We start from the raw sequence: 25,979 nt of genomic DNA, 5'->3' as shown, positions 1-25,979 counted from the left end.
CCTGATTGGTGTTATTATCACTGGGCAGGTGTTAATCAAAATGTAATGTTAAGGGAAGGAGAAAAAATTGGAACGCTAAGAATCAATTCACACAAAGCGATTTAACATGGTTCCCTGCCCCCTGCTGAAGAAAGAAGAGCAAATTCGTTTCCTCTAAGTACAGTGGTACCTCGGGTTAAGAACTTAATTCGTTCTGGAGGACCATTCTTAACCTGAAACTGTTCTTAACCTGAGGTACCACTTTACCTAATGGGGCCTCCCGCTGTCACCGCGGGGCGGCGGCACAATTTCTGTTCTCATCCTGAAGCAAAGTTCTTAACCTGAGGTACTATTTCTTGGTTAGCGGAGTCTGTAACCTGAAGCGTCTGTAACCCGAGGTACCACTGTAACAGGGAATTTGGATGACATTCCACTAAGTATCCCACACAAAGTTGCCCCCTTTTCCTGGCAGGTCTCCTCTGCCTTTATAGCAGCTCGTTTTCAGGTTAAAATGTAACCTCCTTCTATCGTTGCATCTCCGTGCTTGGTGGAGGGAACTTCTCCAGTTTAATTTTCTGCATGCCATGCAACTGTTAAAGGCATTAGGAAACCTTCTGTTAGAATGTTGGCAATCTTAGTTTTCCTGTATGGTATCATAATCTGTACAAAGATAATTGTACAGAATCTAAGCCTCACTGAAGGACCATGGCTGAGTAGCAGAGCACATGCTTTGCATGCCAATAAGAACCAGGATCAGCTCTCAGCATCTCCAGTTGTGGCTGGGAAAGACTCCATCTGAAACCTTGAACATCCACTGCCAGTCAGTATCAACCAGGGCAGAATATATATTGCTGATTCTCCTGCAAAAGTATCCCCTTTCCTACAGGAGGAGGGAAAACACCATACTATGATGTACCGGTACCTAAAGGGACCCCTGACCATTAGGTCCAGTCGTGGCTGACTCTGGGGTTGCGGCACTCATCTCGCTTTATTGGCCGAGGGAGCCGGCGTACAGCTTCCAGGTCATATGGCCAGCATGACTAAGCTGCTTCTGGCGAACCAGAGCAGCACACGGAAACGCTGTTTACCTTCCCGCCAGAGCGGTACCTATTTATCTACTTGCACTTTGACGTGCTTTCGAACTGCTCGGTTGGCAGGAGCAGGGACCGAGCAACGGGAGCTCACTCCATTGCAGGGATTCGAACCGCCGACCTTCTGATCGGCAAGCCCTGGGCTCTGTGGTTTAACCCCCAGCGCCACCTGCGTCCCATGATGTACATACACAAGGTGATTTCAGATGTGTAAGGTCATGTGTACATTACGTATCTCTCTGATCCTAGAAAAGGTACTAGCATGGACATTCCACAGGTGGTTTTAGGAGTACATATTAGAAACTTCAGAACTCTGCTTATATTCATGCTTGTCAGTTTGAGGAAGGAGATGTAAATATTATTATAGTTTGCTCTACAGTCTATTTAATCTAAATTCGATTTCTGCAGGGTACAAATGAGAATGGAAGACAATACTGTCTTTTTTCCCTACATAGCTGGAAGGCTATCTGACAACCAAGGAAGCATGAAATAAAGGATTACATTGTAATCTAGGTTTATTGAGGTATATCCCATTTCATGTTGTTGTTCTAACGTTGACCTTTTTAGCAGTTCATACCTTTGCTATTGCTGAAACCACCCCAATCAATCAGTGAAAAGGCCAGATTTATTTCATGGATAATAATAATAATTATTATTTTTGTTCCATTACTTTCACAGAGGTGGTCCAACTCACACTTTCTGAAGAGCAGAAGGTCAGCGTTACCACAGTAACTGTTGGGCTGAGCACTGTATTGAACTGTGCTATCCATGGACCTCTGCGGCCTCCAATCATCTGGAAACGCAACGGGGTTGTGTTGAACTTTTTAGATCTGGAAGATATTAATGTAAGTATTCGCCGACAGATATAACAAATGGGGGTCTGCAACAAAGTGTTGCAGTGTGGAGTGCTTCTGTTTGGCATTCCAGTCCAGAACATTTTGGAATGACGTCTGTGAGCATTTATGGCACATTTGGGATATTTGCCAGTCAGAAAGGGGTAGTTTTCTTGGCATTAACTCTTCCAAATCATTATGCTCTGGTAGGACCAAGGTTTCGTTAGACAATTTGAAAATTGAACACAGTGCATTATCTCTCTTGTGGTAAAAAAAAATCTGCATTATTCAATGATCTATTTAAAGGTACTGAGGGGGAAAGGGAGGGAGGGAAAGGCACTATACTTCTTAATGTACTTGAAGTCAGTTAATTAAATTACTTCATTCCCCACCCTTTTAGCATGCCTCAAGCAGCAACTCAATTGCATTTCTACTTTTCACAATAAGGTTAGCAATTTAGTTAATTGGAAGTGCAACAGGAGATTAATTGTACCTTTTAACTTCAAGGAAACCCTGCCTGCTTCTGGCACAGTCAAAATAACTTACAGGCTTGGAGAATTTTCAGGCACTTGGGTGTGTGTAGAAATCCACATATTGTATTTCAATTAAGCTATTGTTCTTCTAAAAGCTAACAGCGATCCAGAAAATGATATCAAAATAAGAACCCGGATTGCAGCACAGAATCTGATATCAACAAGACCCCATAAGGTTTCAAAACAGAAACTGATAGCATATGACAACAAAGGAGTAGCTCATCCTGAATGTCCACATAAATTAAAAACAGGAGACTAAAACATCCTTGCTCTGTTTTTCTGTTTCCTTTATGTGATGTTTTGATTGACACTAAAATTAATTATTTTTTCCTGTTCATTTAATGAGAAGTTTTCATAACCAGCACAATAATTTCCCTTATCAGCCAAGACCTTAACAGTTTCATCGCACAACTTTCTTACAAAAATGTTGTCCTGGTGGCACATGTAATTAAGTCTATTTATGCCAGATTGTCAGGAAAACACTCCAGATTGCCTAGATTGAAAAAATAATAATGTTTGATAGTAATGAATACTCCTGCTGCTTGGGATGCATTTCAAAGAAGCTAGTTCCATTTACTCACAAAAGTTAGGAACTTCAAATATGAGAATAATGATTGCTAACTATCATTTATCCTTCAATTGTCAATACTACATATGGGGTGCGGTGAGGGGAATAGATGACATGGTTCATATTGCATTAAGTGATCAATATCCTGGTAATGTCCTGCCTTGTAGAGATGTTGATTTACAACAGTTTTCACTTCCCTAAAAGGCTTCCAGTAGCTTAATTATTATACTATGCAGTATACTAGGGGCAGCGTTTGTACAACACGGAATTGGGCAACACATCTACAGCCTACTACAGAGGCACATTTAAAATTGCCTGCACTCTTTTTGTGGAGGAAGTAAAGTGCCAATAGTTGTATCTTCTTGTTTTTTAAAAAGAAATAATGAGTGTCTGAACAAAATGGCAGTCATAGGCAACAAGAGAAGAGATGACTGTGCTCTATATTCATGAGTACTGCCACAAAGAAACCACAGGTTGTGGTTACCATCTTTCTGATGTTAATTCTTACACCCATGGTTGAAACTGCTGTGAATGCCCTTCTTCATATACAGATTTTAGAAACTCAGGTGGATGGATTTGTCCACGGCAAGTACACTTGAGAACTCGGAATAACTATGCCTGTAAATTTGCCCTATGCAGCCTAGCTGGCTGATCATTATATCAGTAAGATTACCCTTTGCTATTCATTGCACAGGACAACTTACCACAAATCCACATTTAGTCATTACTCCCAAAATATAGTTTTCATCACCTATCATTCTCCCCCACTGTTCTCACAGATACTGAAAGTTATTTCCTGTCTCGAGATTTGATTTAAAGTCATCTGCAAGGAAGCAATTGCCTTTGGGGGGGGTTTGCATAGGACACATCAGGGAATTTAATGCAGGGAGGCAAATGTTCTTAGAAACTAGTTTATAGCTTATCTTCCCACACCTTTGATGAAAAATCAATAGTTCCCCTTCAATGCCATGCTCCCAGGAGTTAACAAACTGCAGCATGCAATTTGTTTATTACCGTTGCTTGTGTGTACCACTACCTGTGACAGATACAGTATGGCTGGAGGTACTTGTAAGGAATACATGTTCAAAGTTAAAGGAGAAAAATCAGTGGCTCAGGGTGCCAGAATAGTGTTGGACTTGGGACAGGACACCCAACCTGAGGGGACATAAAGGAGGCACGCCCAGCCATGAAGCTGACTGGCTTTGGGCAATTCTCTGTCTGAATCTAACCTACTTCATGGAGTTCTGATAAGGATCAAAGAGAATATTTTTTTTTAAAAAAACCTAATAAATGTCAAACATAGAAGATACTTCACACATAAATTCATTTGCCACAGTTATCCTGGTGTTTTCTCATGTGAATTGTGAAGGGCACTTGCAGAAGCATAGAGTGGACATCTGCTGGGCTTCCCTGACCTTTTAGGAATGTGCGTCTACCCTTCACCTTCAAGATTTTCACTGTGGGGAACACCGTAGCAACCGCCATTGCTTCATAGAGTGTTAAGCAGCTTTATATGTCAAGCGTGCAAAGGGTGTTCTCTCTGCCAGATCCAAGATGCTAACAGTGGACGTTAACACTGCAGGGCTTTACTGCCTAGGCCAAGAACCTGATGTCAAATATGCAACCTTTTAAAGTCAAATGCTTAATAAATGTTAAAATAAAGAAGTAGAAAATGATTTACAATTTGTACTCTTCAGAATCCTGGGATTCCTTTGAAACTTATCTGGAATTTCTCAGTAGAATTAATAGTAATAGCAGACAAGCTTCCCTAAAAGGCACCTTGCTCACTACTGCTGCGATCACCTACTGGGGTTTGTTGTAGGGCACACTATTCATTCCTTCAGGGCAGCTATGAGGTTGAAGAGGCCTGGCAAGGGCATTCAAATGTGCTTGGCACCCATCTTCAAGAACTTCAAAGCCCTCTGCTTCTTGCTGGCAGAAGAGTCAATGTGGAAAAACTTCCCTGAAAGTTTAAAGTTTGAAAACCAAAGAAGCTCAGTAGCTTCCTCAACTCCAGTTTACCCAAAATTGTACCTCACATACCAAAAGCAAAGGAGCATCCATATTGTTTCATGAAATTAAATAGGATAGGCCCAAAACAACAAACTGGATATGGTGCAGAGACCTCACGATGCAGACTAGATACAGTGTGGGGATGTCACCTTGAACCCAAAGGACTCGGGAATAAAACAATCTGCTGAGTGATGGCTAGGCCACCCCACATATGATTTAGCTTTATAGCTCATTCCTTCAGAGGGAGTGCAAACCCTCCCAGAATAGATATCTCCCTGAGAAGTTCCATGCCTCTTATGTTTTTCCTAGAAACTATTTGGAAGTTTCACCTGAGGGGAAGAAATCTACATATTTGCTTTCCTTAAATTACAGAATTGATCAGCACGGAGTAAGACCAAGAGCAAACAATGCTAATGAAACGTACATTCCCAGCTTGTCTCTGGAAATGAATTATTAAGAGGGCCAAAGAAAATGATTTAGGTGTCCATAACTAATTTAGATGTTTATTGGTTGTGTTTACATTAATCACTCTTGAGTCTATTGTAAGAATTAAGATTAGGGACAATTTGATTAGTATGGAGAAAGTAATTTTCAAAGTGATAGACGCTGGAGATTTTGCAAGAGACAGATCTCATTAGATGCTAGGGTGGTTTGTGTTTTACAATCCTGTGAGCATCATTACAATAATGTTTCTGATATTGTGAAGAATAAGCAATATTTTCAGAACAAAACTGGTAAAAGCTATCATTTATAAGTCCTTCTCCATTAAATAAAACAGGTGCTCTGTTGAGTGCAATTAACACCACCACCAACAACAACAATAATAAATATGAGCCAGAGTTATAGCACTGAAGAGAATCATATGAGGCTATGCATAACTCTTTTGTCAGCTGTATTTTGGGGATGCTTTGAAGTATGGAATGTCCAGTGTTATAGCCAGTGGTTGTAATGTTAGGGGCCAGAAGCAGCTTCTGGGGGGGAATCATCCTGCCCTTTTATTGCCCATCTAAAGTCAAAATAAGGGTTTTGGGGGTGGCAGCATTTGTGACGAAAAGCAGAACATAGTTTGGGTAATTAAAACATTGACCTGACATCCTATCACTCCATATCCAGCAAGGTAAGCTGACAAGAGGACTGCATTACCTATTGGATCTTTTCCATCTCTCTGATTTCCCTGTTAAATAAGTCCCTATTTAGGCAAAGAATTGCCTTGGATTCCATATCTGCATGGAAAAGACATGCTGGGCTCCTCAGGTGGAACTACTGATACCTTAAAGTGCTTCAATCTGTTCTTTATACAACTACATGTCCTATATAAGAGTACTCTCCTGCAAGACCAACCTTTTCATGAATGAAGCAAACCCCTTAAGGGAACTGGGATGGAGGAAGGAGAATCTCCCATTCTCTTTGGTGCTTCCATTTCACCCATCAATACCTCTTATTTTAAGATTAGCATCCAGGGGGAATGACTCCTGATGGATAATCTGTTTCTATTACTGTTCACACCCAGCGTACAGCTTATTAGCAATTGTCTTCGACCTATTATCAAAAGTTGGAACAGCTAGTATTTTCTTTGTTCATAATTAAATTGTGATACCTGAAAAACAAGGTTTCTCCCTTTCTTTCCCAATTTGAAAGGTTGGCAACAGTTCTGCCTTAAGTATAATTGTCTGTATATTGAGTTCATGAAATAAGATTGGGAGGGTTCAATGGGTTTCTTTGTGATATTTTAACCTTTGTGGAAGTGTTCTTTAAAATATTATTCCTTCTGCATCATTTTCCTTCTCCCCGTTTTAAGAAAAAAAGAACAGTTTTCTGAGTGTATGATCTGTAAGATTGTCTATGACAATACGAGAAAATGATCACACCTTATCTGTGACACAGATCTTGCCACCCAACAAAACCGATTACCTTGTTCTTCTTCGTTTGTGTGAGATACTTCATATCACATTAATTTTGACGGGTTAAAAAGCTAAGCCGATATCATTAAACGGAGATTGACATCCACCTTTTGACAGCTGTTGGTAATTACTGGCAATAGAAGCACTTGATCATCAAACTAATATGACAAGGCCTCACATGTCACCCTTTAAGCAGGTATTTATAAAGTGCTGGTGCTGATGTTAGGAGGAGGCCAAAGGAAAATGAGTCAGTGGGTATATGCCTCACAGACAGCTACCACCACACCATAGCAGGACCTGCCAGCCCTATCATGAAGCACAACAAACCCTCTGAGAAGGGGTTCCTGCAACTGCAGTCCACTTCCAATGGGGACATCAGCAGAGGCAGAAAAACCTACTGTGTAAGAGTAACTCGTGTAGTTGGTTCCACATCATTCTGTTGGGTTTCCATCATTCCAGAGCTGTATGTCATTAACAATTGTGCAATGGGGAGATATTTCACCTGCCAAATTTCTGCAAGTTCAGCTCTGCAAAAATAAATAATGAAATGAAATGGAAAAGAAAGAAAGGTTGGTGAAGGAATAGAAAATAGTTCTGATAAGAAACTACAACATTGGAGCAGTACTAGAAAGGAGTTTAAAGAAAGGTACCTGACAGTTGGCCAGACATTGTTTTGTTTTTTAAATTGTCTGTGCACCGTAGTAGCTTTTAAAGGATTATTGAATATAAAAGCAAGCCGAGATCAATCCAGAATGCTGGTTTTTAAACTAACAAAGCTTGAAAGTGTACTGGGATCATTTAAGCAATATTCTTTTCCAAGGGTATTTGTAAAATGTAAAAGAAACCCACTAGAGGATACAGACTTTTATTTCAAAGGGGGGAAAGTGAGGCAAACCAAGAAGGAAGCAGTTTGCTACTATGTGAATATGTCACTGAAAAGAATATAGGAGCGTGAGCTTATGGAAAGGAAACTTTCGGTTAAAGCCACGAGCAATTTCACAATGCCACTCCTGCTTTTTAGCAAGGATGAATTTGCCACACATGCCTTCTTGGGAGATGAGGGAAATTGGTCTCTTCCTTGGGAATTACCTGGGCAGGAGGAGAGCGATCAGGCTGCTATTTAAGCCTGCCACCCAGCCCTTAACCTTCTATTTTGCAGCACCCACTCTTTCTAGTTTTTTTGCTAGGCCTGAGTAATAATTTTTAGGGGAGTGCCTGATTGACCCATGGAATTCCTTCTTCACCCAATGCAGGATCCTTTGATTTGCTCTTGATATGTGTACTTACTTGGTCTGCTTTGGACTCAGAGCAGGACGGTAAGGGAATTTAAGAATTTAGTAGACAGGCAGTCTGAGGCATTATGGGGGTTGGCAGCAGTCTCGATTCACCTTCTGCAGCCTTTGGCTTGGGTGGCGGATCCTGGAGTTGCCTTGTAGACCTGGCATGCACACCTTGGTGAACACTGGACAGCGGGGCCATTTTGAATATGATACTTGAGAAGCCAATAACAAGTGTGATATAATTTATTAGCAATAAGGCAAGGATTCTGAGTGATCCCTTCACTGCCCTTTGGTTAACGAATTTGTGTCCATTTGATAAGGGTGCGAGGGAGGGTCAACCATCCTTTTAAAAGTATTTTAATAACATCTGGAGAAATGTCAGTCTTTGGAATTTTGGAGGAGAGCCACAGCTGTCTAAAAGATAAGAGGGTCTCCTTCCAAATTTCCTCTGTAGGACTTCACACATTTCTTCAGTGGGCACCTAATCTTCTGGGATCTCCTGGATATGAGCCTTTCTCTTTTGGTACCACACTGGAAGTTCCCAGTAATACTCACATATAAAAGAGAGGATATTTATTCTGCAGGCATAATTTACTATAAGCACTGCAAATATATAGCCTGCATTAATTGCAAAGAATCAAAAATAGAGTTTAAGCATCATAAATTATGTCTTTAGGCAAAAGCTTCTCTTTGGTATATGGGAATGAAATAATAAAATAGGACTTTACAACTTTGAAAAATGTATTTGCTCATACTATGCATCAGAGTAAAATAGATCATCCATAAAAAGACAATTTTAGAGCACCAACCAAGTGTTCATAACATTAATCAGAGATGTCTATTAGGAAGCAACACATGAATGACAGAGGATTTTTATTGCTTTGTTTTTCTTCAGCTCTTTTATAAATCATCTCATAAAAGTAGCCATCTAGTTTTTATTGATTTAAATTCAATCTAGACTATAATATTTCAAGCATAACAATGCCTGATAACACTAGTACTTCCATCAAAGTCTGCTTTCGGAACTGGTGCAGCTCAGAAGCTTGCTCTCATATGCTCTTGAACTTTGGTTCGAATATGAGGTACCACATGTGTGAGAACAGTTAACAACTCACAATCTTCACACAGTGTTTGCTTTTTAAAACCTAGAACTAACTGAGTGCCCTTGTGGCTTGGGCCATGGAAACACACCACGCATGTTTGAAAATGCAGACTACATACTTAGCAGCAGTGGTACACGAAGGGGCAGAACAACCACCTTCTGACACTGGTTCCATTGCCTCTTGCCAGACATGGATGGTGCAGGGCAAGGCAGTGTGAGGTCAAGGAAGCTACATGTTACAAATCCAGAGCTTCCTCAAGCTCACTGCCATGTCACCCTGCCCCATCCCAGTAAACACAGCACTGCCTTCCTCCTCCTCCTCATTCGCCACTGCTGGACCTGCATATTGATTTCTTTCCTATTTAGCACTTTCCTACTTGGCCCTCCAGATGTTTTTGGACTCCATCTTCCATCAGCACCAGCTAGCATGCCCAATGGTAAGGGAAGACGGGAGGTGTAGCCTAACAGCATGTGGAGGGCTGCAGGTTCCCCACCTGTTATGTCTCAGTTCTCAGAGTTCTGAAGTCTTTTATTGGGTCTGAAGAGTTAAACTCTTTGCCCTTGCATTCATGATTATTTTCTGCCTGATGTTTTATTAGCCTTATTGCATAATTGGAGGTATATAAGGCACTAAGGCTCTGCACGTAAAGGATTTTATTTAGCACGTGTCATACATTAAACTAATTAAGGGAGGGGGAAATCATTCTTTAACTTAATTAAGTATGGTTTTTAAATGTGTATTTTTGGGTTTTGTATAAAAGTATCAGCACTTCAGCAAAATCCTGCATGCTAATGAAAGCAGAAGAAAAGCTGCAGCCTGTGTTTATTCCTCGATATATAGGCTTATGAAGCATCATTTGCAGTAAACCGATAAGCAGAACGCAAGGCCAACAGAGCCACATTTTGAAACCTAGCAGATATTTCAGCTTTTCTAACATAATTATAATTCTAAATTACACCGTAAGAACTAGAAGTACAGAGCAGAGTTCTTCTCCTTTTTTCAAGCAAAAAATAAAGCACATTTTAGCCAATTAAAAATCAAAAGGATTTTTAAAAAGGAAATGCCCTTTCTTCTTCTTAACTCGTAACTAGGTTTATTAAACAATAGCAGAAATCATTGACACACAATGCTCTTGCAAATAATTGAAAGCCTGTTTCAGTGCTTCATTTAATAGGCAGTGCTTTCATTAACCATATCCATAAACTAAAACCACATCCCAAAAACAGTTTGCCTTGTAATTTGTCAAGTATTCAATTGTCAGGCTGGATTATCATCATTTTATATAAGAGTCCCATTTATTTTTTTTAGAAACCAAAAGCTTTTCAGATGAGTTAGTTTTAGTTTCTCCCATTTATGTATTGGCAGGTTATCTCTTATTCGTTCCATCTTACAAATCTGTGTATGTAAAAATACCATGTTGAAAATGTAAGCCCTGTTGAAAGCTAAGCAACTGTCAAAACACGCAAAGTGTTAGCGTAGCCACTTGCAGCATTTAAAACAAAATTGCTAAATGATAGGTCTTTTCCCCTCCCTTGTCTTTTGTTACTTACAGGATTTTGGAGAAGATGATTCTCTCTACATCACCAAGGTAACAACTATTCACATGGGCAATTACACGTGTCATGCCTATGGCTATGAAGAACTGTATCAGACCCACATTCTTCAGGTGAATGGTTAGTAAATGGCACATGTGACAATTCGCTGAAATGTTCCTGTGAGCAATGCTGAATGTTAATATTGTTCTCACAAAAGCAACAAAACAAAAGCATACCACATCTTTTCACTGCTACCCACAGAAGGGGAAAGAAACCTGTTATATTCTTAATTTACACATTGAGAAACGGCAAGGGAAAAGAAAGCAGCGATAGAGAGATCAACCGAAGAGATATACAAAATATTTGTTAATTTTTTTTAATCTATAGCAGTGATGGGTGAAAAGTGGATTGGGAGCTACTGGGAGATCTCTGGCTGATTTGCAGTCGTAAGGCTTTCTGACTCCAAATGGCAACAGCAAAAAGGCACCTTTCCTTCTGATTGTGCAACAGGCCTTCACTTTTATCTCCTCCACTTCATAGAGCCCCATGTATACCCAGAAATCTGCTCTGGAAAGGTCCCCATATCACCTGAAGCAGATTTTGAGGGTGTGCAGGAAAGGAAAGTGAAATCAATTGCATGAGTATTTCACTCCTGCATAAACAGTACTGGATAAGGCCCTGTGTCTCACTCCTGGCTTGGTTCATAGCGTTCTCAAAAACAAAGCAGATCCATCAGTCCTGAAGTCTGCCTACCCTTGATCTACAGTTAATACAATTTATCAGTATAGCGGTTATGAATGTTTCCCAGGCCTTTGTCGGTTATCATCAATCTCGTGGGCCGACAACTGTTTCCTTGGGGTAAAGTTTTCTTTCCTTGGTCACTGGCAATTTTTAGCTGCAATTTTATGAATAGGGCTATATGCAGCTTCCAGACAGGGCTCCAAACACAAGCCTGAAGCAGGGTTGTTGTTTTTAGGCCAGCTGACGAAAAGGAGAGATGAGCTTGCAGGATGGGCTCTGCTTAAGGAACAGTGTGTGGTTAATCCATTGTGGCTGGGTGCAACAATTTGGTTTGACTTATGGGAATACTTACATTTTGTATGTGCGTTCATATATATGCAGCTAGGTGGCCTGTGCATGTTTCAGGGAGGAAAAGAAATCCCTTCTCAAAATGTTCTTTGTGTGATAATGAGGAGTGGTTTACCCAGCAGGGCAGAGTAGCAGCAGTGTGGTGGAGTCTCCTTCTTTGGAGGTCTTTAAGCAGAGGCTTGACAACCATATGTCAGGAGTGCTCTGATGGTGTTTCCTGCTTGGCAGGGGGTTGAACTCGATGGCCCTTGTGGTCTCTTCCAACTCTATGATTCTATGATTCAATACCTCCTGGCAGGAACACCATTGTTGCTTTTACCAGGAAGTCTGAGGCAGCAAAATCAGGGCTGTGCAGGCAGACAGATAGAGCCAATCCAGCACTCCTGCTGGTGTGCCCCTGTGGACCCAACCTTCCTGCACTACAAACACACACACACCCCTCCTGGTATGCAGCAGTAATACCTCTTCCAGGAGTGTCTGTTGCTGCAGCTCCATGATACCAAGTGGCCTGCTGCTGATAATTTCTGATAAATGCTGGATGGGGTGGGGGTGGGGGGAAAACATTTTAAATGTATATTTTATTTTTTGTATTTTCTTCCTTGTTTTCCACCTTAGGCAACTCTGGGAGGAAGGGCAGGGTTAAAATGTTAATAGATACGTAAGCCAAACAGCTTGCTCCTCTGTATCTTTTCAGATATTCTGGAATGTTACTGGTGTCAGGCAGCAATGTAGATTTGTTGCCATCCCTGAGAATCCAAGCCCCAGAAGGCTTTGAAACTTCAAAAGATGATTGCACAGAGTGGGACATTGTAGACAGTAGATCAAATCCAAGGCTTCCTCCAACCTGTCTTTTCAGATACAACAAGTTGAGAGGGGGGTATGTGTTCTTTGTAGATGAAAGCACAGGGAAGTGAGTTTCATGTTTGCTTTTATATATATCTGTAAAACCCTGTGAGGCATCCTCTCCTCAAAGGGCATCCTTCTCATTACAAATGTTCTTCCTTGTTTGCCTTGCAATACACCCAAACAGCCAAGTGCTAGCAAACATGTCAAGTGTGCGGACATCAGTTTCGACAGAGTGGTGTTGGAGTCTTATGCAACACTGCAGAGTGATGCCAGAGCCTGTGAGAAAGATTTGTCTGATGCAGTGTAGAAGGCTCTTGTGCTACCTCTTGAGATTTCTCCCTAAAGTGCCTTGTTGCAGCTCTTAATGTACTTCACCCCCATTGCACAACTCTTCTTTTTCACTCCAGTGATTACATGTTCTGGCAACTGATGTTGGGGCAGTGGATCAAAAAGGGATAGCAAAACAATGCCGTTTGACCTACAGAAGGCAGTGCTAGCATTTCAAGATGGGTTCTTCTTCAGGGATTGCTTGCATTTCATGGTTTTGCAGTCCAGGGACAAGGTTTGAGCCTTTTCCTTGGACTGAAAGGCAGAATACTAACAAAGGCAAGGAACATGCAATTAGACTAATATATAAACAAAGTGAACTTAGCAGAAAATGACAGATAATATAATAGCATATGATAATATATTTTAAATGCATAGAGAATCAGCATTCGGGAAAATAATGCTCTAGTTTGGTGCTGCCATTATGAGCCATACCATAATACCTATTTCACAAAAGAACCTGGACCAGTAATTCAGATTGTAAGAAGCTGCCTTATTATAACAAATTGGGCCATTGGTTCATCTCGCTCAGTACTGCCCACAGCAGCTTTCCAGGGTTTCAGACATTTCCAGCCCTACTTTAAGATGCCAGCAACAGGACCTAGGACATTCTGCATACAAAGCAGAAGCTCTGCCATACATGCTCCCAATGTTCACACAAATACGCTAACAGTAACTAAATATTTAGGCCTATTCCTTTTCCTTATCTCAAAGCAAAGGCACCCCGTGGGGCAAGTCTGTAGATCTTAGTAAATGCTGGTGCAAACCTCTTTTTTCCCTACCACAAAATGTGACCCACAAATACTTAAGGATTATGTTGATGAACACCAATAGTTTGTTTGTGCACTTTCACTTTGCACTGAATATTGCACCCATTTAGCACATCTGTGACCAATTCCATGAACATGGTGCCCAGTTCGCATTCCTTCTGTTGTTGAAGAGAAGTGTGTTCTTTTTCATTATGTATCTTCCAGTTTGGGGACTGACACTTTGCAGGTGGGGGAGGCTCAACCTCCCTCCCTTTCTCTCTCATCCTGTAAAGCATATTTTGTTCTTTTGTGCACTCTCTCCTTACATCAGCTTCCCATATCAACTGAAGAAGATGGCGATGTCACTCACCTTCTTAGTTCCAATCATTCTCCCATTCAAATCTCTCTAGAGACATCACTAACTATTTCTTAAGAATTATTTTCATCGAGAAAGCATCAGACAGCTATCCTTGCCCATTAGCTACTCATCTGCTATACAAAAGGAAGATTATCCAGCAGCTGTAACACTAGGATAGCACAGACACTATCCTAAGGAATATGCATATGGCACAGAAGTTTCATATGTCTGCCCTTAGAACCTGTGCATAATCTGTAAGAACAAGTGTGTGGACCTAGCATTATCTGAGCAGCATGGGAGATGATGCAGGTGTCTTTCCAAGACTGCTCCAGCAGTCAAAAAGGCCAAGTCATGTGGGAGGAATCAGAGAAGGGACTCCTTCCCTTGTCAGCCTTATATCTAACAGGAACTGGATCAGTCCCTGTGGAGGCTGATCCATTAAGGCAAATGGGGCACTGCCCCATCAACCTCTGTCTGCCCTCAGCCAGTCCCCACCTGTCTGTCTTCTTTCTTACAATCAGTCCAAGGGGTGACACTGTCTGTCAGATTTGTACTCCTTAGTCTCAATGTTGCCCCTTAAAGAACTCAGCGGGAAGGATGGGAAATAACTAGTATTAGTTGGATCTGCCTCTCTTTGGTTCTGGCTCCACCTATTGTTGGTCTCCCACCCTTCCATTCAACCAATAGGCACCAGCCACCACTGATAAATTCTCATGTGGGAAAAAGCTGCATTGTGTGGGGACCTTGTATGCCAGCAGGGAATTCGGACATTACCAAAGTTGTGTGGGAAAGACACATGACACAGAGCTTCCCAATCCATTGAAAGAGTGTAAAAGAGGAGCATGAAGTAAAATATGGGACATTTTGAATAGGATAGTTTGAAACAGCACCATTTTGTGAAAAGTAAAACTACCGATGTTTCTCTAAGTTCTGCTCTCTTTCACAACATTTCTTTCAAGAAGATGGAATGAATCTGGTTCAATGCACTCTGTGCCTGTGAATAGTTAATAGGGGTCATAAAGAAACGTAGGTATGCTGGTAATATGCTTTCTCCCCTTATATGTGCTCATATCACATTAGAGTTTTGTATTTTATACATCAAGTTTAGCGAAAGAAAAGCCATTTATCATTTCTAACAGAAAGCTTTTTTGGGGGATAAAGAGCCTCATAAAACAGTAATCTGCTATGAAAATGGATAGTTTGCAAACCAAAAGACCCCTGAGTGCCAGGAATCATTTTCCTTGGTTGCTGCTCCGTAGAATAAGTTGACATAAATCATCGTAACGTCTTCCATGAAAATGGCTACCAAAGGTGGTTGGCTCCTCAATCCAATTTCAGAGATCATCCAAGAGAGCTCCCTAGTAATAGACAGCCATTTGGAACAATGTAATGTGTGGCAATCTGGCATTTAGAAGAAAAACAGAAAGGTAGAAAAATTCCTCCAGTTTTAGATCATAATTAAACGGCATATGAGCGATCTGTCCATGTAAATCATTGATGCAACATCACAATGTTCTTTCAGCTGAGAGCTTTACATATGAATCTGAGTAGAATATTTTGCCTGCTTGCAAAGGCAAAACCACTTGGACCCGTGTCTAGATAGCACAGGACAAGCTGAAAACCACTCTGGCCCATGCTTCCTAGGCCTGGTGTGGACAAGCCCTTAGCCTTTTCTGGAGACCCACCTGCCACATCTTCCCTGAGTTATGGCGCCTTGGATGGGGTGGGGCAGGAAGGGGCCCTGGCTTTGGAGCTGTGCCTTGTCATGAGCTTTGAAATGGGCAGCTTGACTCACCCAAGGTTGAGCTTAAGTTAGGTTCCCACTCTGTAGATTTAGCTTAAATAAAATTTGGCCCTAGTTCAACTCCTCACTTATGTCTCACCCATTTATTCTTGGTTTCAGTCACAGATAGATTGATACATTCATTCCTTGCTACCAGTGCACAACTGGCAGTTGCCATCACCCTCATTTCATCTCTGAATCCTCCATTTAAGGGAATAAAAATAAAATATTTAAAAGAGGTTGGGTGAAATCAGGAGTGTATTGGAAGTCCAATGCTCCTTTGAAAAGTGAAAGACTAACGTGCAGTGCCCACTAATCCTTCTGAAATGGTGACATAGTAATTTCACTTTGAGACAATTTTAATGGAGAACTTTGATTCAGTACTGTAGGTGACCAGTGACAGTCCTTTCACATGATAAATGTGTGCATTCAGGGCTGCTGCTGAAACATATGGGAAAGCTTTGTTCCATACTTCTTTGGGATCCTCAGAGAAATAAGGCGATACCTCAGCCTTTATTAATTCCAGTTGACAAGTCTTGATCATATGGCACTGAAGTCTTTGTTACTTTTGCCATTGGAACAACCACCTTGAAAGCATGCACCTATAGAATCCTATCCAAGCCTTCTGCAGCCCTATTCTCCGGCCCAACACTAGCTAGAACTGAACAGGCGGATCCCAAGAAGACAACCTTCAATGGTATCTGCACAGCTATAGAACTTTCTACCCAGGGAAACTCATCAAGCCTGCCCTTTTCCTGTCTTTAGATGCCCATTGAGAACTTAATTTCAAAACAACCCATAAGGCTTTTTACAAGTGTGTTTTATAGTGCTTTTGTATATAGTTATGCGGTTGCAGCCACAAACATATTTAATTGGTGTGTTGCTGTTACGCTATTTTAATGCTGTGAGTTGCCTTAGGAAAGTGTTTCGTTCATTCTTTCTTTTAAAAAAGGATGTTAAATTAATAAATAATAAAGGTCTAACAACAATGACTACTTTGCAAAGCTTTTAAGGTTCACTTGGTAAATCACTGTGTGGGAAGATGAAGAGGGAATTATTATTGTTGTTTAAATTTGACACGCCTACTCAGAAGGAAGTCTCATTGAGTTCCATAGGGCTTGCTCTCAGGTAAATGAATTTACCTGAATTGCAGCCTTAGCCCCTGTTCACAGCCTAACCACTTCTATGAGCACATTAATGATGATGATAGTGAAGAAGTTATTGCATGAAGAGACATCTTCATTCGTTTCAACTGAAGAGAAAGTAAGATGACCAAGAGGGACATTTTCTGCTCTAGTGAAGTGAATGAATAATCCCTTCAGCATAAAAGAAGCTGTGTGTGTGTGTGTGTGTGTGTGTGAGAGAGAGAGAGAGAGAGAGAGAGAGAGAGAGAGAGAGGAGAGAGAGTTTTCTGACTCTAGACTGGAGCATGGATGTTGATAAAGGAAATATGGATTATTTATTTAGAAATGTGTACCTCACCCTTCGAATGCTTTTGCACTGCTAAGAGCAGCTGACGGTTAAAATACAGTATGCTGTCCAGATGCTAACTATTGATTCCCATAATAAAAGAACAATATAAAACAAGCCAATATAAAAAATTAAAACAGGCACAGCATACAAACCCCCTGAACAGAGTGCACGGTATAATACACCACCTGCCAGGCAGAAACTTGCTGGAACAGAAATGTTTTCACCAATCGATGGAAAGCAGTGAGGGAGGAGGCCAAATAAACCTCCCAGGATAAGGTCTTACATAATGCTGGTTGCAGAAAGGAGAACACAAAAACCAGAACGTAGAGATTAGGCAGGCTGTTGCAGGAGGAAGTGGTTCCTTGAGTATTTTAGAGCCAAGCCATTTAAGGTTTTAAAGATAACCACCAACACTATGGCTTGTGCTTGGAAACACATTGGCAACTAGTGCAGTTGTAGTAGAATGGGTGACATACGACCCCGTGGCCAAGCACCCACGAGCATGAGCCTTGCAGCTACATTTTAAAGTTTCCCAATGTCTAGCTCAACAACTTTTCTGTCCAGATTTTCACTGTTTGAAATATGGCAACCCTACCAATGTCACCTTCAAGGCAACTCCATGTTGAACATACTACAATAATCCAACCTGCATGTAACTAAGCTGTATGAATTACTGTGGCCAGGTCTTACGTTTTGAGGAACAGGTGAAGCAGGAGCACCAGCCTAAGGACCATCTTACCCTGTACATTCCAAGTGGATCACTGAGATCACCTGGGGAAGCACCAGTGCTATTTTTCTAGAAAAAGAGGTGCTGGAACTCACCATGAACACCTCTCTCTTTCTCTTAGAATGACAATGGCACCTACCCGAGAGATGCTGGAACTGAGTTCCAGTGAGTTCCCTCTGGAAAAAAGCCCTGGGGAGCACTATTAGTATTAGAAGTCATGCCTTCTGTGTTGTGGAGCCATCTCTGTGGAACTCCCTCCTACTGTGTGCAGGGAGCCAGTGTGGTGTAGTGGTTAAGAGCGGTGGTCTCGTAATCTGGTGAACCGGGTTCGGGTCCTGGCTCCTCCACATGCAGCTTCTGGGTGACCTTGGGCCAGTCACACTTCTCTGAAGTCTCTCAGCCTCACTCACCTCACAGAGTGTTTGTTGTGGGGGAGGAAGGGAAAGGAGATTGTTAGCCGCTTTGAGACTCCTTCGGGTAGTGATAAAGCAGGATATCAAATACAAACTCTTCTTCTTCTTCTTCTTCTTCTTCTTCTTCTTCTTCTTCCTCTTCCTCTTCCTCTTCCTCTTCCTCTTCCTCTTCTTCTCCTGGAAGTCAGACAGGCACCATCCCTGCTGAGTTTCAGATACTTGGTTAAAGCACTTTTTTTCAAAAGGCCCTTGCGTCATGAATGCTTTCCTGACGTTTTAAAATATTCTGATGTTATTCGTTCAAATTCCTGAGATCTCAAATTTCTGAGGCTTTAAATTTCTGAGGCTGAATTTATATATTTAAATTTTATATATTGTATATTTCTTATCACTGTAAGCTGCTTTGAGACTTAGGCAGGGAGAAGTCGATTAAAGCATTTCTGATACTGTGTTTTAATTGTTGTAAACTGCCCCGGGAGCTTAGGATGAAGGGGGGGTAAGAAATCATAATAATATGTGATATATAATATTGTTGCACGCCACTCCAAATGGTGCCAGATTCCAGGGGTTCCAAGTGCTTACCCAGGGCTCTTGTTTCCTTTTGGGAATGAGGCACAGCAGAGATGGTGGTGTCTTTATGATATATGGTTTATTTACACGTATATACAACCTGAGCTTGCAGTAGAGGGGTCCACAGCATTAACACCCCCAAAGGGCCTTGCTTCTCCCATAGCCACAGCCTTGGATTCCAGCAGAGATCAACCATTTCACTGCCTCTCTGGCTTTCCAGCTTGCTGTCTTGCTTCTGGGATGCAAAACTCCCCCCTCCCCCACAAAAATTGTCCCAGTGATTTCAAGTAGATGATAAATATAATGAGGAAACAAAGCTGATCCTTATGGGTCACCATATGCCATTGAAGTGTCACATGCCATTTCCACCAGAAATGGAGTCTTCTGGAGTAGGGCCTTACCCCACTCCAAAAAACAACTGGAACCATTTCAAAATGATGCCTCCCAATCCCATCTGAGGCATATAGTCGCTAAGATTCTGCTGAGAAGTCCAACAGGGGCATATTTACCTTGCCCAATTCTCAGCATAGGAGAACAATAGTTTCGTTCCAAAAACAACACCTGAAGCAGGATCAAAGTGCTGGGTGTTTTAAACTCTCACTTTTTTTAAAAAAAATGGGTCTTTTGCTTTGCTCATTTCGAGCACTGCTTGTTTAAGTAAAGTTATAGAGCTTCATCTTTGTTCTGCTTGTGTTGATTAGCTTTAATTAGCATTATTCACTAATGAAAGAAATACTCTTGCCGTTATGCTATCAAGCACTTGCAAGGATCAAGCCACATTCTTTGCTTAAATGGCTGGTGATGAATCAGGCTATAAAGAAAGTCAGTCAAGAAAGTCAGGTTAGCACAATTGATGGGCATTCGTACCAGAAGTGTTTAAGAAAAACAGCCCAGCATTCATCTACTTGCTTTTCATACAGACAAAACTGCCTATGAATCATAACCTCCTATGAATTTGATTGTTATTTTTTCCTAATGAGCCAACCTGCTTTTTTCCTCAGATGCAATATGACTTCAGTATGTTACCATCTGCACATAATTTTGCATTGTTCTACCCTAGATTCAAGGGACAAAGAAATTAGGTAATTAACAGATTTGTTTAAATATCATCAATCTGCCCATGTTAACAAAACCCTCAGTGAGTTTGCCTATTTCCTTTTATAGATATCCTTTGAAAACAGGTTATATTAAATGAGGATGCTACTCTCATGCCTATTTAAAGATATGATGTAATGCGTGCTAAAATTAGTTTGCCCATGGCTGTAATGAGAATTGCTCAGGAGCATAGTGCTATTAATATGTTGGACTTTTCATTCTTGTTAATTTACTAAGAGAAAGTTGGCTTTTGTAGCAGCCTCAGTACACAAATCTCTTTCCTTCAGAGAGAGACTCTAACAAATCTGGCATGCATTCTTCCAGACAGTTCATGATTAGTAGGCTTGGCAAAGTCAGAAAGCATACTGTCAGCCTGGTTAGAGACTCTTATGGTATGTGAAGCTTATTGTAATGAATGGCAGAAAATATCCTAAAAGCACAGTGTGCCTTGATGGTTTTATGGATAAAATAAGGTAAAACCAAATGCCTGATTTAAAATGGAAGCAAGGTTCAGTTCCTATCTTCTCTCTCCACAATTGCCTCCAATCACTTCAGTTCCAGTTACACCTGAGCTGTCTTTTTTTACATCTTTGTAAACAAAAGGACTTGAAACCATGCTTCCCTTTCTGATATCGTTTACAGTATTCACCAGAACTATTTTTAGTTCTGGTGAATAGACTTAAGAACTATTTTAGTGATCAGTAGGTAGGTACAAGATAATGGAATCTTTTTGCGGATAGTCACCGGAAGGAAATAGCTCAAGGGATATTGTGGATGAATATAATTGCTAGATGTTCTTCCTTTCTGAAAATAGCACTGGGGACATATTAATTAGAAGGGTTCCTAGCAAGTTTTCATTCTGGGTTTTGGTGTTCCAAACTGAGTTACCACGCAAATAAACAACAACAACAACAACAACAACAACAACAACAACAACAACAAATCGCACGTTGTGCTTGCATCTAAAGTTTGTCAGCCGACATCATCCTCTTGAAAGTACCTTCATTGTGGTAATATTATGAACTGAGCTAGCTCAGTTTGGTGAATATGGCTCCTCTGTGATACACTTTAAAAATATCTAGCCAAGTTCTTGCAAAAAATGCAACCTGGGAAGATTGGAGGGCTCTCACTATGTGTGCAGATTAGTGCCAAGATGAAATAATGGGGGGAATGAATGATAAGAGTTTTTCATGGATTCCTCCACTCGCAAATGACAAATTCATGTCGAAAGATGAATTTCACAAAGATTTGATGCATGCTGATTGTAAACAAAAAATAAGTATTTTTGAATCTTTGAAATTGTATAAGATTTGGTTCCAATGTGCAGTCTAATTTTAGTGTCTGTGTATTATTTTTCCACTAGAGCTGCCAAGATACACTTTCACACCACTCTAACAGATTTTGCTTATTTTGCTTATTTGGGTCACACTCTACTGAGTGAATGTAGGATTCAACCCCTTCTTTCTTCAGTTCTTGTTTAAACACCAACCAAAACTATTTCAGAATACCATTTTAAATTGGATATATGAGGCTGGTTGGGGCCCATAGATCAGAGAGCATATCACCACCACCATTTTTTTGCAGCATACAAAATCAAAAAATGCAATTTTCAAAAATCCACACATAAGAACCCATCCCTCCATTTTACAATGCTATAGGGGAAAAACCTTCACTATACAAAACATATGGCAAACACAAATGTGAGTGACATCATAACAATGTGACTAAACTAGCTTGGCTGAGGGGAAGGGAGGCAGCGTAAGGAAATTACCCTAAATTCACTGAAACACGTCATGGTGCTGAGAAGAAGAAAAATCAAGGTAGCTTTCAATAGTGGTGAAGTTTACTTTTTCAATACAAAATGCTGCTATACACAGTTGCATATCAAACTAGCTATTTGATAAATGTGTGTTTTCCTCAAATGGGGCCTTATTCTATCTATCCTTTAGAGACAAGTGAATTCAAACAACACTTTTTATTGCATCTATTCCGGTAGCAGAAATGTTCAAACTGTGATCATCTCAGAAATGCCCTTCAGACAGGAAAGCAATGTCTTCAACATGCTCCTTCAGGATAGATATAACTCTCACTGATGTTAATGGTGTTAATTTGTATTTTATGACAGAGAAGATTCAGCCCAAATTGCTCCCTGTTGCTGGTGTTTACAGTTTTATTTATTTTTACTCACAAGACACCAGGGAGAGGACACAGAGTACTGCCCTCATTCTAACGTGTTTTCATGCCAATTCCACTTCATCACCTGCCTTTAACATGAAGAATGAGGGTGTTGCTCCTTGCTCTCTCAAGAAACTTGTGCATTTTTTTAAAAGGTTCACATCAGTGCTGGGATTGCATTCACCACCGATCCTAAGTTTTCATGAGAGCTTCTCATATTTTGCCTGCCCAAACCTCTGAAATATCTTGCCTTGAGTCCTGTCAGGGGGAAAGATAAGGTATAAATAAAAATATAAAATCATAAAATTCCCCCCTCCACCAGCAATTTTGCAGCCTGAAAAAAACAGTGGGGAAAGACAGAGGGTATATTTAAGTTCAGCGTTAGTACACACCACAAGCACAGAATTCACCTCTTCAAATACCACCAGCACGGTACATCCCATCTGGGATGGTGTAAATCTGAAATTCTAATTTTGCCCATTTCATCTCAGCACTAAACCAAACATAGTTTTACAGGCTGGACTACTAAAATGTTGAGTTGTTGACACCTATGTAGGATTGAGCTGTTGATGGCAAAATTAAGCAGTTTCTAATACGTGCGTTGGTTATTTTTAAAAGCCCTTGGAGTAAATAAACAATTAGATTAGAGTCAAATTTGCAGCACAACCTGCCCCCCAAGAATTACTTATTAATCTCTCACGTTAGAATTCAGTAAAGACCAGTGTTTCTTTTAATAAATTATGTGTTGTTTATTTATTTATTATTTCATTAGCGAACTGCTTCCCATTACAAACCTCAAAGTGTTTTATACAAACACACACACACACACACACACACACACACTTACACACTTAAAACAAATGCATATATATATAAACATTTCTTGAAATACATATAAACAATTTAAACCGCAACAGGATGTACATAAAATCATTCAAATCCAATACAGATATGAACTGGGATGAAGATCTCCATAGAAGACACAGCAAGAGGCAAAGAGAATAGAGATCTGATGTATAATAAGAGGGAGTTCTAAAAGATAGGGGCTGCCACACTAAAGATCTTGACAGCATTCAGAATGGGCCTCTTGGTAGGATGACATCTCCAGGATACTTTCTCCCACAGAATGCAGTGATTGGTTGGGTATGACACAGTCCTTTGGGTATCTTGGTCCCAACCCGTCTAGGGTTTACACACTGGTACCAGCATTCCATTATTATTATTTTATAAATAATTTTTGTTGTTTTTCTTTTTTAAAAAAACACAAAATATAACAGCCTTTCAGATACATATCAAATACATTTGCTCCGTCGAGCTTGTGACTTCCCTCCTTCCCTTCAATTGGTTTTCCAATTTCTAATAAATTGTATGCGCATTTTAACTGCCAGTTTCTGTCCTTCAATATATATATCAAGTCCATTTTTGCCCATGGTCAGATACTATTTTTACATTATGTTACAAGATTTATTTCAGTCCTGCTAGTGTCTTCACATTTTTGCAATTATCTTTCAAGTACTCAATATATTTACTCCATTCTCTTTGGAATTTCTGGTCGCCCTGGTTCCGGATCTTAACAGTCAGTTTGGCTAACTCCGCATAGTCCATCACACCAGTACCAGCATTTCAAACCTAGCACAGTAGCTTATTGGTAGTCAGTGCAACTCTTTCAGCAGCAGTGTAATGTGGTGTGTGTGTGTGTGTGTGTGTGTGTGTGTGTGTGTGTGAACTTTAGAGTACACAATCCAAAGCGGAAGAGTGCCAGTGGAAGGTTGCCAACTCTTTCTCATCCTGCCAGCTGTCAACTCAAAATCATGCACCCAAAAGGTGCTTTTCTTTCTGCAGGGAAAAGATACAGGCTTACCACATAATTTCCCAGCATTGCAGAAAGGTACTTGGAGTGCAGTCTTGAGCAGATAAATGATAGGAAAGGAAAAGTTTACAGCCCCTTAAAACACACACACACACACGAGAAAGAAACATGAAATAGCACATAATGTATGGTTTGGATCCATAATGTTTGGGTCCTCTATATCCCTAGCTGCCACAACAATACCGTGTTGTATGTTGTTTATGAGTAAGAGCTGACACCTAACAGCTTAGTTTAAAGCCACCCATTGTTTTGTTTTTTCTCTCTCCACAGTGCCACCAGTGATTCGTGTGTATCCTGAAACCCAGGCACAAGAACCCGGGGTATCAGCCAGCCTCAAGTGTCATGCTGAGGGGATCCCAAATCCCAAAATCTCCTGGCTAAAGAACGGCATTGGTATCATGCCCAAATTGTCTAAGCAACTGATGCTATTAGGTAAGGGTAAGAAAAGTTTGCTTTATCTGACGTCAAAAGGAACCGAATTTATGCTTTTTCTCTTTGCAAAATTCAACATCAGTCAATACTTTCTACGGCTTCTTAGGTAAAATCTGGATCAAGTGCTGCTGTATTGGTTGAGATGAAAAATAATTGGCCCTGTGATGCACCAAATGGGATGAAAAATAATTGGTTCCATGATTCACCAAATGAGCCTCAATGGTGGATGCCCTATGCAAGAGATTTTGCTGGCACTATGGGACTTTCTCCCCTTTCCCCACCCCATGCATCCCACATACCTCCTGTGTGAGGGGTAAGGAGAGGGGGAATCGTTTTGTCTGACAAGCTGAAACGCCTGTGCTGACAAACAAAGCACAACGCTGGATTCCTCCAGTACGCTATCTCTTTTCATATACGTATTATTGGAATGAACAGAACATTATTTTCTGGAATTAACAGAGCAGGCCTGTTGCACATGGGTGGGTGTGGAGACTCCATGGAACAGAAACCACCACATCCAAAGCCCTGTTGGATAGCAGGGTTTTTTGCTCCATCAAGGGTGTGTTGGGGAAATGAGGGGCTCTAGAATCCTGTAGATCCTTGATTGTGGTTCAAGGACCCGATCCCCGCTTTGTGGAATGAAGACACACAGACACAGAGTATAAGGTTAATGGGCAAGAAAAGGCCACAACTTTATTGATTACAGCAAGTGAGAAGGCATTGGCCTAGGCATTGGACCACAACTCATGACGAGAAGGCGGAAAATGAGGCGGAATGACTGGCGCAGCAGTAACTTAAACTGCAAACCACGCCCCCTCCAAGCCGCCCGGTTGGGCGCTTACCTGTGGGCGTGGTGCACCAGCCAGGTGAGTGGGGCAGGGGGCATAAAGCCCCCTGCATGTCGCAGAAATCGCGTCCCACCCACAACACCTCCCCTCTTGGAGGAGGAGAGGCTCTGCCGCAACAACCCCAGGATGTGCTCCTGGAACACCCTGTTTCAACCTTCACCTCTAGCAGAACAGCTACTTCTGGGGAGTTCTCTGCAGGCATATTGGGTGTGTGTGTGCTCTGGCAGCACAAGTACCATCCTACTAGTGGGCCTCTCACCTTTATGCAGTATGTACACGGCTCAGAAAGCCCCTCCATGAGCCAAATGCTGGCTGAGGGACTGTGCCCTAAAGCAGCTCTCAATTCTTTTCATCAGTTTACAGTAAATTTCTCAATTCCTGTATAATT

General features: G+C 41.0%; 1 protein-coding gene across 3 annotated transcripts in view; it reads left to right on the top strand.

The window, feature by feature from the left end:
• The window catches only part of FSTL4 (follistatin like 4), a 348,356-nt gene that overhangs the window by 302,821 nt on the left and 19,556 nt on the right, over positions 1-25,979 (top strand). For all 3 annotated transcript variants that reach the window (XM_053376793.1, XM_053376792.1, XM_053376794.1), the window contains exons 7-9: positions 1,749-1,915; positions 10,854-10,974; positions 24,582-24,743. In XM_053376793.1, the coding sequence (XP_053232768.1) occupies positions 1,749-1,915; positions 10,854-10,974; positions 24,582-24,743 (450 nt within the window). The remainder of the gene's footprint in view (positions 1-1,748; positions 1,916-10,853; positions 10,975-24,581; positions 24,744-25,979) is intronic.

Source organism: Podarcis raffonei, chromosome 2 (genome assembly GCF_027172205.1).
Source record: "Podarcis raffonei isolate rPodRaf1 chromosome 2, rPodRaf1.pri, whole genome shotgun sequence".
In the NCBI taxonomy this organism is placed as follows: Eukaryota; Metazoa; Chordata; class Lepidosauria; order Squamata; family Lacertidae; genus Podarcis; species Podarcis raffonei.
Note: the sequence above shows the minus strand (reverse complement) of the source record. Positions and strands in the feature narration are given on the sequence as shown.